This window comes from Tetrao urogallus (assembly GCF_951394365.1).
Source record: "Tetrao urogallus genome assembly, chromosome: 28".
In the NCBI taxonomy this organism is placed as follows: domain Eukaryota; kingdom Metazoa; phylum Chordata; class Aves; order Galliformes; family Phasianidae; genus Tetrao; species Tetrao urogallus.
In genome coordinates this window covers 582,565-594,619 of record NC_136841.1, presented here as the reverse complement: position 1 = coordinate 594,619, position 12,055 = coordinate 582,565, and the positions used below count along the sequence as shown (strand labels likewise).

Genomic DNA, 12,055 nt, shown 5'->3' with positions numbered 1-12,055 from the left:
GGGGCAGTGCTGGGGATGCAGGGAGATGGGGTCTGGAGCTGTGGGCAGTGCAAGGATGGGGATGGAGCTGGGTCATGTTCCACCCTGCAGTGAGCAGCACACTGCCTTTGGGCACAGCGGGCACTTTCTGCTCTGTCCTGGTCCCTGTGGAGCTCTGCTCGTGCTCCTGCCACCACCAGTGCAAAATTAACTCTTAGAAAATAAAGGGGGAGGCAGAGGAAGAGGCAGGGTGTGAAGATTGCTCCGGGGTTCTCAGGGATGTTGGTGCAAAGAGGGTTTGTAAAGGGCCAGGGGTTCCATGCTCACTCTGCTCAGAGCTGAGGGCGGGATGCACAGCTCTGGGATGAGGTGCTCCCGCAGTGGGAGGCATTTGGGGAGGTTGGGTTTGCAGCAGAAGGACTCAGCCAGGCCCCAGGTGACAGCAGCTCCAGCCAAACATAGGCCAGTGCGGCCTCAACACTGTGCAGCTGTCCAGGGTGCAGTGTGGCTGGATCCTGCCCTACATCTGCAGCACTCTTGAGCACTCTGTGCCCCGCCAGGATGGAGCTGGAGGGGCTTCTCTGTGCACAGGGCAGAGTGCTGGGGAGGTGGGCTGGTCCCCAGGTGGTGTCCTGTGGCCGGAGGGGCAGATGGAAGGGAGCTGTGGGCTGCTTGGTGCCTCATGGGGGCAGTTTGTGGCTCGTAGAAAAGAGGTGGGTGAAGGTGGACCAGGTCATGGCTGTGGGGATGGATGGATGTGGGCTCAGGATCCTGCTGGCGCTACCAGCGGGACATGCAGCAGAAGGACAGACAGACGTTGGGAACAGACGGGCTTCAGGCAGCAGGTCCAGCAGGACAGACAGACATCTGATGGGCTGAACAGCCTGCTCTGGCTCAGGCAGGACAGACAGACAGATGGATGTGGGCTTGGTGGTGGGGAGATGCAGTTTGGATAGAGGCAGAGTGGGCAGATGGGATTCAGTCCATCCAAGCAGTCAGACAGGTGCAGGTGCAGCGTGGTTGGGTCACATCTGGGACAGACGTACTCAAGCCCTCGGCCCAGCATGTTTGGGTTGGAGACGGATGGGTGGCCGGACAAACAAACAGACACAAGCTGGGAAGCTCAGACATCCAACACGTGGTTCAGGTAGGAGATGTAGCAGATGGCCAGGCGGAGGATCTCGATCTTGGAGAGCTTCTTGTCGGGCGGCAGCGTGGGCAGCAGCTTGCGCAGCTCGGCGAAGGCCATGTTGAAGGCTTCCACGCGGATGCGCTCCCTCGTGGCGTGGGCCGTTCGGTATTTGGCCGTGGCTCGTCGCCGCCGTCGCCGTTCCTCCCTGCTCAGGTGCTGCAGGTCCTTCTTCACCGCCTCCCCCTGCTCAGCCCCGCGGGGCTGCGGGCACAACGCGACGCCGGACTCCTCCACGCTGCCCACGCGGCCGCAGTCGCTGAAGACGGATTCGGGCTCGGAGTGAGAGGGCGGGAGGTCGAGCTCTGTCTGCTCTGAGTTGAGCATGGTGGGTGCGGGTGGGTGGACGGATGGACAGACGGACAGATGCTGAGCTGAGGATGGAGCCAGGTGAAGTGAATCCACTGGGACAGGACCTCCGGCTCACAGCACAGCCCCGCTGGCTCTCCTCCTCCTCCTCCTCATCACACGGCGTCTCTGCACGACTTCAGATTGTTTCCCTTTTTCTTGCTGGAGGGGCGATGGCAATCAACTGAGAGAAAGACAGGATGCATAAAAATACAACAAAAATACAAACATCAGCAGCTCTCGAGCAGCTGAACCGGGCCGGGGGCTGTCAGGTGTCAGAACTGAGCTGCAAAACAGAGAGAAGGGCTCAGGGTTGGGAGGGGGGAAGCATGGACAAAGTTGTGCCCCTCCCTGCTCCATGGTGGTGGCTGGGGAATGGGGATAAGACTGGGACAGGGATAGGGAAGGGGATGGGGAAAGGGGAAAAGGGAAAAGGGAAAAAGGGAAAGGGGGAAAGGGAAAGGGGGAAAGAGAAAGGGGAAAGGGGAAAGGGGATGGGGAAAGGGGATGGGGAAAGGGGATGGGGAAAGGGGAAAGGGGGAAAGGGGAAAGGGGGAAAGGGGATGGGGAAAAGGAGAAAGGGAAAAGGGGAAAAGAGGAAGGGGATTGGCTCCAGTGGTTGAGACAGAGCTTCAGAGTGGCTCTGGGAGAAGGTGGAAGCTGCTCCTCCCGGCTCTCCGGAGGGATGACAGGTGGTGGATGAGTGAAGGGGAAAAACAGACTGCGGGGGCGAGGGGAAGGGGGGCTCAATTGTATACTAAATGAGCCCGTATGTCATGGATCCTGGCACCCCAGACATATGGAACCCAACACAGCTGCTTTGCTTGATATGTCCAAATAGGAGCTGGCTGCGTGCTCCCTGAGGGCTCCTGGCCCCGGGCTCTTGGTGCTGCGAGCAGGGACCTGTACAGGTGCCCACAGCCCGGGGATGGCTATGGGGACAGTGATCCAGGGCAGGGGATGGGGAATGAACTTTGGAAGGGGAAATGCTGCTGAGCAAAGAGACAGCGGCCGGACTGGGAAGAGAGCCAGGTGGAGATGTACAACATATTACATCTCTCTGGCCTGACAAGCTTGTAATGAGCCATATGACTGAGAAATGGAAACCAAACGAATACAGACAGGTGATGGCTGGGGAGAAATAGCCCACGTCCCATTCTGAAGGACGGGTGATGGACAGAGCGCTTGATGTGCTCTCGTGGAAGCACATGCATACATACAGTCCCCACCAATCTCACATGCAATTATGACCATTAATTCCCACCCTTGTTCATATCTCAACCCACCAGGTCTCTGCTCACTCCTGCACATGTCCTCCCTTGCACTGAAATACTCAGATTTCGCTAAAATAAATTACCTGGACTTTTTCCTAGAACACAAACCAGTGTGGCAGTAGAGGTAAAGCACCAAATGCTGAACAAAAAGTTGTTCCTGCAAAGTCCTTGGCCTGGAGAAGAGGGAAGGAGCTGCTTTAGGTATGTGCTGATAGAAAGGCAACTCTTGGGAAGTAACCTTAGGGCTCCGAGTGTCCAATAAACCCCATAATAATGGACTGCATGCTTGGGGGAAGCCTGAGCTGAGCTCTGTGTTTGATGTGCTCTGCTCACTCTCAGCACAGATACAGACCAGCCATGTTCCAGGCAATGGGAGAAGCACGGAGCTGCGCACCTGAAGTTCCTGAAACAGCCATAGGGACAGCAGTGCCTCCTGCGCTCCTTTCACCTTCTCCAGCTCCGTGTTCCTCTCATCCCACCATCCTCTCACCCCATCCCTCCTGCTGGTGGCTCTGCCTTGGAGCATCGCTCCCATCCACTGCCTGGACCTATCGGTGCGGGGTGAGAGAAAGCAGATGGCTGGGCTGCCTCCTTGGATGCTGTCACCCCTGTCAAGTGGCACTCCTGTGCCATGGTGTGCAGAGGGCTGTGGGATGCAGGGTGGTGCTGCCTCTGCATCCTCGCATGTAAGTTGTAGTGTCAGCGATGAGTTCTGCACGGGGCCTCTCTCCCTGCTCTCAGGAGGATGCTGGCAGTGGACACCGCATTACTTGCACGAAGGCAAGTTCCAGTGCTGCACCCCCAGTCCTGCTCAGCCTTGCTCCCTCTTTGCAGGGTTGGTCCCCCCTCAATAAGCTCTTCCTCTGCATGGGTGCCTCGTACTCTGAGCTGCTCTCTGCTCTAGATGAGCCATAAGCTGTCTCCTCCTAAATCCATCTGCAGCAAGAACTCCCCTTGAACCCACACTTGTCCCAGTCCTACCTCCAGCAGAGCTCTGGTGATGCCCCAAGAGAAGCAACGCTTCCAAACCTCACCCTTTTCCTTGTCCTCCATTCCAGCAGTGTGACCATTTCTGAGCACTCCCCACCAGATCCACTCTGAGGCCGTTTGAGCGGATGCTCCTTTCCTTCTTTCTGCTCAGAAATCCCTCTCCTGCCCCTCTTTCACCACCCGACAACCCCACAGCATCGCATCACCGTCCCACCCCAGCAAAGCCGCCTTACCCCTGAGTTGACGACCATTCCCAGGCTCCAGCTTTCCTCTTCCTGAAGCTCAAAGTAATCCAGGAACCGCTCGCTCATCCGTCCATGGAGGAGGCAGAAAGTTGGCGACCTGCTCTGTGGGATGAGCCCCGGGATCCTTGGGGCCCGAGCATGCCACGAATGGGGCAGGAGCTCAAGGACCGTGCGGGGAGATGGACACCAAGGAGGCATGTGCCCCACGCGCTATATATGCACCCCGGCCTCGCACACCGGGTCCGACCCCAGCTGCCTCATTGGCCGCTTTGCTGCTCCCCCCCTCATAAATATTAAAGCCAAGAGAGGGGATGCCATTGGCTGTGGGGGAGGTTGGAGCCCCCGGGAGAGGAGGGAGGTGGAGGTTGGATGTGGTCCTGGAGGGTGGATGGAGGTGGTGGGCTGGGAGGAGGGAGGGAGGAGGGTGGGGGTGCTCCGGGAGAAGGCGACATCTGTTCTCCATGCATATTTCATAAAGGAGAAATGGAGAGATGGGAGTGAGCGTAGGAAGGGGAGAGATGGGCAGGCGTAGCGCTGGGTGGGACGGGAGCAGCGGGGCCGAAGGCGCAGCCCTGCCTGCTGCGGGGTGAGGCGGGCTGCGCTGTGCATGCATCACCCAGGAGTGGAGATCCAGTCCCAGGCAGCTCCAATAGCATCACCGTCCCATAGGTGCTCCCCCTGTGAGCTGTTGTAAAATTCACCCGGAGTAAAGTTTGGGGAGGAGAGAGAAAGTGAAAGGAAAGGGCAACCAGAGCACGCAAGTGCTGCTGCTTTGACACACTGCTCACCACGAGACAACGATCTCTTTTGTGGGTCAGATTCATCTGAACCTCTCGCCCGTTCTCTGATTTCAAATTCTCCCATTAAACTCTGCCTTGAAAAAAATCCACTCTGTTAACAGTTCTCTCCCGGCTCTGAAAGCCGCACATCTCCCACCCCACACTCCATTCCTGCATGTGCTCTCCTGCCTGCAGCATCCTCCCTCCATCCCCTCCGCCCCTCATCTCTCGGTACTGGCTCCCTGCCCCACTCCTGGCCCCTGGGGCAGCTTCCTCCCAGCACGATGAAGCCCAGGTGATGGGCATGGGCACCTGGGCCAGCTCCAGCCCGCGGCACGGCTCAGCAGATGGGCTCAGGGTTTGCAGAGCGAGCGGCGGCCGAGGCGGAGGGATCAGGTGGTGGTGAGAACTGCCTCACCATTGCTATGGCACCGATTAGCAAACAATATTCGCCTAATGAGCTCATGGCAATCATTGCATCCACCCCGAGAACAACGCACAGCACCCGGGTACCGCACGGGATGCAATGCACACCCATCACCCCGCACACATCGCTCCTCACGTAAGGGAGAGCAGCACACACATGTCTGTAGGGTCCTCAGCCCCGCACCCCCTCCTCCCCACACTCGCAGCCTGGCCCCATCTCCCCCGAGAGCCCGCTGGGCTGTTTGCATTCACTCCTTTCTGCCTCCTCTGCTCCGTGTCCCTGCCAGGACGCCAGCAGGGCCCCCCCCTCTCTCTGCAGCTGATGCCGGGCTGCTGCGGGCACCCTGCCGGGTGTGGGCAAGGATGGAGCAGAGCTGCTCCCAACAGGGAAGCCAGGACTATTCTGCAGGGTTCCTGCTTCTTGCAATGGGTTCCCACTCCCGTGGCTCCACGCTCTCTCCCCACTGCGCTTCCAGGGGCAGTGCACAGGATTTGGGTAGGGGATGTCAGCCAGGGACAGCCCCTTGCTCAGAGCTCCATCACCTTAACTCTGCCCTCCCAGCCTTCCTCCCCCCACAGGTGCTGAGCTGAGGTTACAAAGGCCCCTTCACTTCTCAGCATCCATTGCCAAGAGTGAGGGTTGCTTCTGGGGATACCCCTCAGGTGAAGCCACAGCCCCAGGTCTTGCAGGAGGCTGACAGCACCATGAGAAGCTCAGGGCCATCCTCCTGTAACCCACCTCCATGTTTCCTCTTGGCTCTGGCCTCCCCTTGCTCAAGGCCCATGTGAGCGACCATGGTCCCTACAAGTTTGGCTGCTGCTTCCTTTGCAAGAACTTCTGGGCTTTGGCTGTCCTACAGCTGGCCAAAAACTGATGGGAGTTGGGGGAGGAAGAACAAGAGGGCCTTTGGCTTTGCTCTTCACTTCTGAATTTCCCAATTCCCTTCTGGCAGGAATTGGTATTCCTCATCACGAACCACCTGGGCTTCTCCATGGCGGTGCTCACACACCACAGCTTGCAGGAACCCTCAGGATTCCCAGGTCTGCTGTTCAGTACAGCACTCAAGGAGCAGCGAACGGCAATGGAAGCACAGTCAACTGCAGCACTCCCTTCCCTCCCTGCGCCCTGCGATGCTGTGGCTGAGGGAGGTCCGTCCCTGTGCCCACCCCAAGGGCTGAGCTGCTCCCGTCTCCATGCTCAGTATGGAAGGAGGCTCCGAGAGGCAGCGTTTGGCAGGAGAGGAGGTGACATATTGCACAAAGCCACCCGGGACCATACTGGCCTCTGCTTGTCAGGGAAAACAGGCAGCATTAACCCTTGGGCTGCTGGGGCCAGACCCAGCTGGAGTAACTTTCCTACAGTGAGGGGCCACACACCCAAAGGATGAGTGGGAGAGCTTTGTGGAGGCGTGGGGGTCCCTGCCACACACTGCCATTGCTAAGGGATGGTGCTGGGGCATCATCACTTCTGCACCACAGACTCCATCTCCACGCATGAGGTGTGAATGCATCCACCTCTCCAGCGAGAGCCCTCTGCAGAATCAGAGGTGCTGAGCTGCCTTTGCTCCTGCAACAACCCCACTGCTCCCTCACAGCAAAGCCTCCTGCAGCAGCTTTGGGCTGTTCCCTGCAGCAAAGCTCCTCTGGCATCAACAGGGATGGTTTACTGCTGCTGCTCTTTTCCAGGACTGCACAAGTGCAGTTGGTAAAGTGGACAGCTGCCATCCCCATCATGCCTGGTTTGCAACCAACTGCTGCAGCTGAGCGGGCTGCAGAGGGCACAGTGCTCTGCATGGATGGTGCAAGGCTTTGCCAACCACATCGCAGTGCACGGCTGGAGCTCAGCAGGGTGATGCTCCAGCCCTTGGAGCTCCAGCCCAGGGCTCGAAGCCTCTTTGGACAGCATTGGAGCATGTGTTAGAGCAGGCTGGCCATGCAACCTGTGCACACTAATGTGTGCAGGAGCAAAGTTGCGCTACAGGACACCTGGGGAGGTGGCAAAGCATGGCTCAGCACCTTTCAGCATGTCTGTGTGCACACCCATGTTTCCCTGTGCGTGTGCCCATGTACCAGCAGCCCCTGAGCCATGCAAAACACCCCAAGTCTGACTTGTGTCCTCCTCTCCTCTCCTCTCCTCTCCTCTCCTCTCCTCTCCTCTCCTCTCCTCTCCTCTCCTCTCCTCTCCTCTCCTCTCCTCTCCTCTCCTCTCCTCTCCTCTCCTCTCCTCTCCTCTCCTCTCCTCTCCTCTCCTCTCCTCTCCTCTCCTCTCCTCTCCTCTCCTCTCCTCTCCTCTCCTCTCCTCTCCTCTCCTCTCCTCTCCTCTCCCTTTGTCTCCCTGCCTTTTATTGAGTGCAGGTTTTGTGAGCGGCCGGTGACAGACGGCCCCGGTGCTCGATAACCAGACAATCTGTCACCACCACCACTGACAGCTTTCACAAGGAGCCCCTTTCCTTTCATCCTTCCCAGTTCCCTTCGCCTCCGCTTGTCCCCCTTCCACACGTGCTCTCTGGCTTTGTTCCCCCTAAAAGCCAAATAGCGACAGAAGCTCCTGATCATAATATTGCTCTAATCGAGTCTGTCATAATCGGATCCAATCTAATTACGTTCAGATCCCTCTCTTCTCCTGACTCTCTCTATTGCCTGTCCATCTGTCCCTCTCTTCCCTTCCAGTCTTTGTGTCCATCCATCTGTTATCTGCAGGCCTTTCTCCCTTCCCATCATCTCCCTGGGCCCCTGCCCCATTCGCAGCGTGGCCGCCCCGGCCCTTTCCTCCAGCGGCTCCCTCTCCAATCCATCTCTCTTAAAGGCCTCTCCATCAATCCATTTAGCAGCAGCTCCCTGCCTCCTCTCGCCCATCTGCTTCTCCCTTTCTGCTGGCTGCGAGATGCAGAGATGCTGTTTTGTTTGTATGTCGATCTTGATTAGCCCCAGAAACCTTTCTGCTGGAGCCGTGCTGGCGATGGGGAGGGATCACCTGGGTAGCAGCGTGCTGGAGGTCCTAAGCAGCATCCTCCATCCCTGCAGGACCGTGCATTGCTCATGGGCAGGTTGTGCAGAAAGGATGGCCAAGGCGCAGAGATGAAAGGACAAGGCCACAGGAGCACAGGGTGGGCAGGGAAGGAGCGAGTTGGTACCACTGAATGGGAGTTTTCCCATCACCTCCTCTCCAGCTACCTCCAGGGTCTTCCCATACCTTTCCCAACAGCAGGTGCCGGTCTGTCGGAGACAAGAGCAGCAGCAGAGATGGACCCTGGGCATGATCCAGCCTGGCAATTCCTGTGATGTTATTTGTAGTTATTCAGACCCTGATTTTAAAACACATGTTGGACTCAGATGCACACTGGGTGCCAGCCAACAACCTCTGCTTTGCTGCAGTGGGCCGAGCCTTCTCTCCTTCGTCTGGACTCACTGCTGCTCATTGAGTACGACACAAAGTTGTCGATGATCACAGCAGTGGGAGTGCTGGAGAATGACTGTAAGCCCCGTTTGGGACACAGCCTATTTTAGCTGCTGATAAAACACTGAAAAATTATTTAAGAAGACACCAATTTTTTTTTTTTTTTTTTCTCTCTGTCTCCACTGCTTCCTTGTCTCAGAAGCCAAACAGCCTTGGCTTTGTTCTGGGTATTAATTAACTTTCCTGCCTCTTAATATTCTGGAGCCATAAAGTTCCCATGAGCTGGGATGCTGGGCGCTAAGAAAACACACATTTCCTCTCCTTTCTCCTTGTCTCATTGACTGTCACCCCCATATGTCTGCCCCCTCCAGGCACAAGGGCAGCTGCAAACCCTCCTCTCTGGGCTCAGCCCCAGCCCTCTGCCTCCTGGGAGGCAGCTGAGTTCAGAGGTCAGGAGCGTCAGTGGCATCTTCTTTTTGTACAGAAATCCCTGGTAGAGTTGCACCGGGGAGAGAGCAGAGGAAATTGATGCTCGCAAAAGATGCGTGGCAGGGGAGTGTCTCCGTGAGATGCCTGGAGGCTCTGCTGGAGAGACAGCATGTGCCAGCTGCCCTTCTCAGCAAGGGGAGTCTGTGCTCCCAAAAAAAAAGCCTGTCTGGGCTTTGATGTTGCTAGAAGTGGAATGGGGAAAATGTCTTTAGAGCTGCGCCTGGATTACCGACCTACCTCAGAAGCAGGGCAGGGGTGGGAGGTGGATGAAGGGTCTGCGGGGAGCTCAGTAAGGAGTGAGCTGGGCAAGGCGAAGAGATGAAGTAGATTTTGGAGGCAGAGACCCCTGTGTTCCTGGCTCAGCACGTTGTAGCAAAATGACAGGCTGCAGGTTAGTGAGCAAATCACTGCTCTCCAAGCACATCAGGAAAGCTGGTTCCAGCACTGGTGTTCTCCAGGGCTGTCCTGCCACCACCAGGCTCACCTGAGCTGGGCAGTTTTTACCTCCAAGAACAAACAGCACAAGGTGCAGACAGGCAGCTGCCCCTGGGAACTGCTGCCCCAGCCCTCACTGGCGTCAGCAGCATGTTTATTTTGAAGAGCAGTCCAGCAAGACTTGCAAGAGGTTGCATCACTTCTTTTTTCCCTTGGCTGCAGAACTTGCTTCTCCCAGGCTCCATCCCTTGGGGGTGAAATTGCTTTTGACTGCACAGTTCTCCCTTTTCTCCCATTTCTTTGGTCAAACACGGAGCAGGAATGATCTCCCAAACCCTTCACCCCACTTAACCAGCAGAATAAGCAACCTGCTGAATTCAATGCCTAAAATACACCAAGGATGCTGAGTGCTTGGACAGCACTCAAAGCTGCCCAGCATCTGTGTGCATCAGGAAGAACAAGTTAGACCAAGAATGATGTAAAACAACTTCAAGTTCTGGAAGAAAATCAATATTCATGCTTTGGAACAAGCCAAAGTCTGAGAGGCAGAAGAGAATGTTTTTTTCCCAGTACCTGAACTTGATTGCAATGCAGCAACTGCATTGGAGGGAGCTTTTGTGCCCTCCAATAACACTGCTGGAGGGGTGGTAACCTCTGTCATTGCACAATGCTTGCTAAAGGTTTCTCATAGCAAGAAAATAGGGAGTGTTCCTATGAATTGTTTCCCCACTGACCCACGTCCTCCTGGACAACCTGGGACACACGAGTGGTGCTTGCTGCAAACCTTCCTCACACCAAGAGGGTGCGCTGCTGTGAGTGGCAGCTTCGAAAGAAGAGCAGACACGAGCAGCAAAGTTGTTTGCTTTCCATACGCTACGCATAATTCCCCATGCAAACTTATCTAATTATCACAGAGAACAGGCTTTGAACATGGGAATTATCTTGCTTGCATCAACCTACCTCAAGGAAGGCCGTACCACCAGCTTTGCACTGTCACCCAGAGCAGCAGCAGCACAAATGGGAGCAGAGATGAGGTCCCTGACTTCAGCTTTACCTTACTTAGCCAGCACCCATCCAAATGCAAGCAATTGCACCTCAAAAACTCGGTAATTTTGCTCCTACTGCAAAGATAAAAATAAATCTACGTTTATACCAACACTCAAACGACTTTCCACATTTACGTACTAAGAAAGCCCGTATTCCCCACTGCTTATTAGCATTAGGGATGCTCTAATTAATGCACATAATCTCAGGAGTGATGGAGAAAAGTGTATCAGGGGAGTTATCAACTTTAAGGTTGGCGCAGCTGAGGACAGCTGCTGCTTGCTGTATGAGGATGGGAGGAGGAACGGGGATGTGCTCAGCTCCAAACCAAAGCAGCTACTGCATGCTGCAAAGGAAGATAAACAGGGAGTCGAGCTTATTTTATTTTCAAGCTAGGGACATGCACCTATTGCAGATAACTGTACTCAGAGTGAAGGCATGGGGAGGATGGCTTAAGAGTGAGCATTTGCAGGGATAAAGCACGAACTCTGGGCTTAAACCAGCCAACAGCAGCTCCCCAAGGGGCAGCAATTTACTTGCCATACACAAAAGCAGCAAAGGCTTTCCCAGTCCCAGCGGAGGGGAATGAGCACTCCCAAATCCACTGTCAGCTCTTTGTTTGGAGATCAGCGGTGAGACTGAGCAACTGAATATTGGTCACATTGATTCCAGCTCCTCCTGGCGCGCCCCATTTACAATCTGGAGAAAGATGCATGTGTGTTTCCATATAAAATGGGATTTCATTCTCCATGAGACGAAAAGCAGCTCCTCTGTCATCAACATTGTTTCTACTCCAACATTACACCTCTGTATTTTAAGCACTGTTCAGCTCATGGTCTCGAGAGCATCCCTCACCACTGGGAAGCAGGGTAGGAGTCGGGCTCGTGCCACAGATGGGAACGGGCACTGTGAGGAGAAGGGCAAGGCACAGAAACCCAGGCACAGACTTGCTCCTGTGGCTCATTTACTTCCCAACGAATCCAGCAATCCCCTTTCTTCCCCACCCCCTTTCATCCTACACTCAGGCCCAATTCCCAGAGGAATTGAGGCTCAGATCCGAGCAGCACAGCCCGATCATCAAAAGCCAGCTGAGCAAAACTAATTTACTGACCATGGCAAAACACAATGAGGAGGGCTGCAAGCACACTGATGGCTACTTTCCTTTCACCCTTCTGCTCAGCGACACTGCTGGCACCTTAAGTTTGAAGGACACACAGATCTATGATGAGGGGTAAATTTTGGGCTGACAGTCGAGCGAAGACTTTTGGTGTTCTCCAGCATTGGCAGCATTATGGAAAATGTGTCTCTGCCACAGCAGCTGCCAGCTTAGCCCCTTGCTTCTCCCGTCCCCTTGTCAGCCACTGATAGGAGGGCTGCTCATTGCACTGTCTACAGGGAGACCTGTTGGCCATCTGAGGAGTGGCATAGGCACAGACAACGGAGGCAGCTGTTTGTTTGCT

At 55.6% G+C, this 12,055-nt stretch overlaps 1 protein-coding gene across 1 annotated transcript; it reads right to left on the bottom strand.

Moving 5' to 3' along the window:
• Nucleotides 1–1,102: 1,102 nt before the first annotated feature.
• Nucleotides 1,103–1,495, bottom strand: NHLH1 (nescient helix-loop-helix 1; the record flags this gene model as incomplete). The annotated part of the gene is made up of 1 exon (XM_079547607.1): nucleotides 1,103–1,495. One exon carries the CDS (start codon nucleotides 1,493–1,495, stop codon nucleotides 1,103–1,105), a length of 393 nt encoding a protein of 130 aa, XP_079403733.1.
• Nucleotides 1,496–12,055: the final 10,560 nt, after the last annotated feature.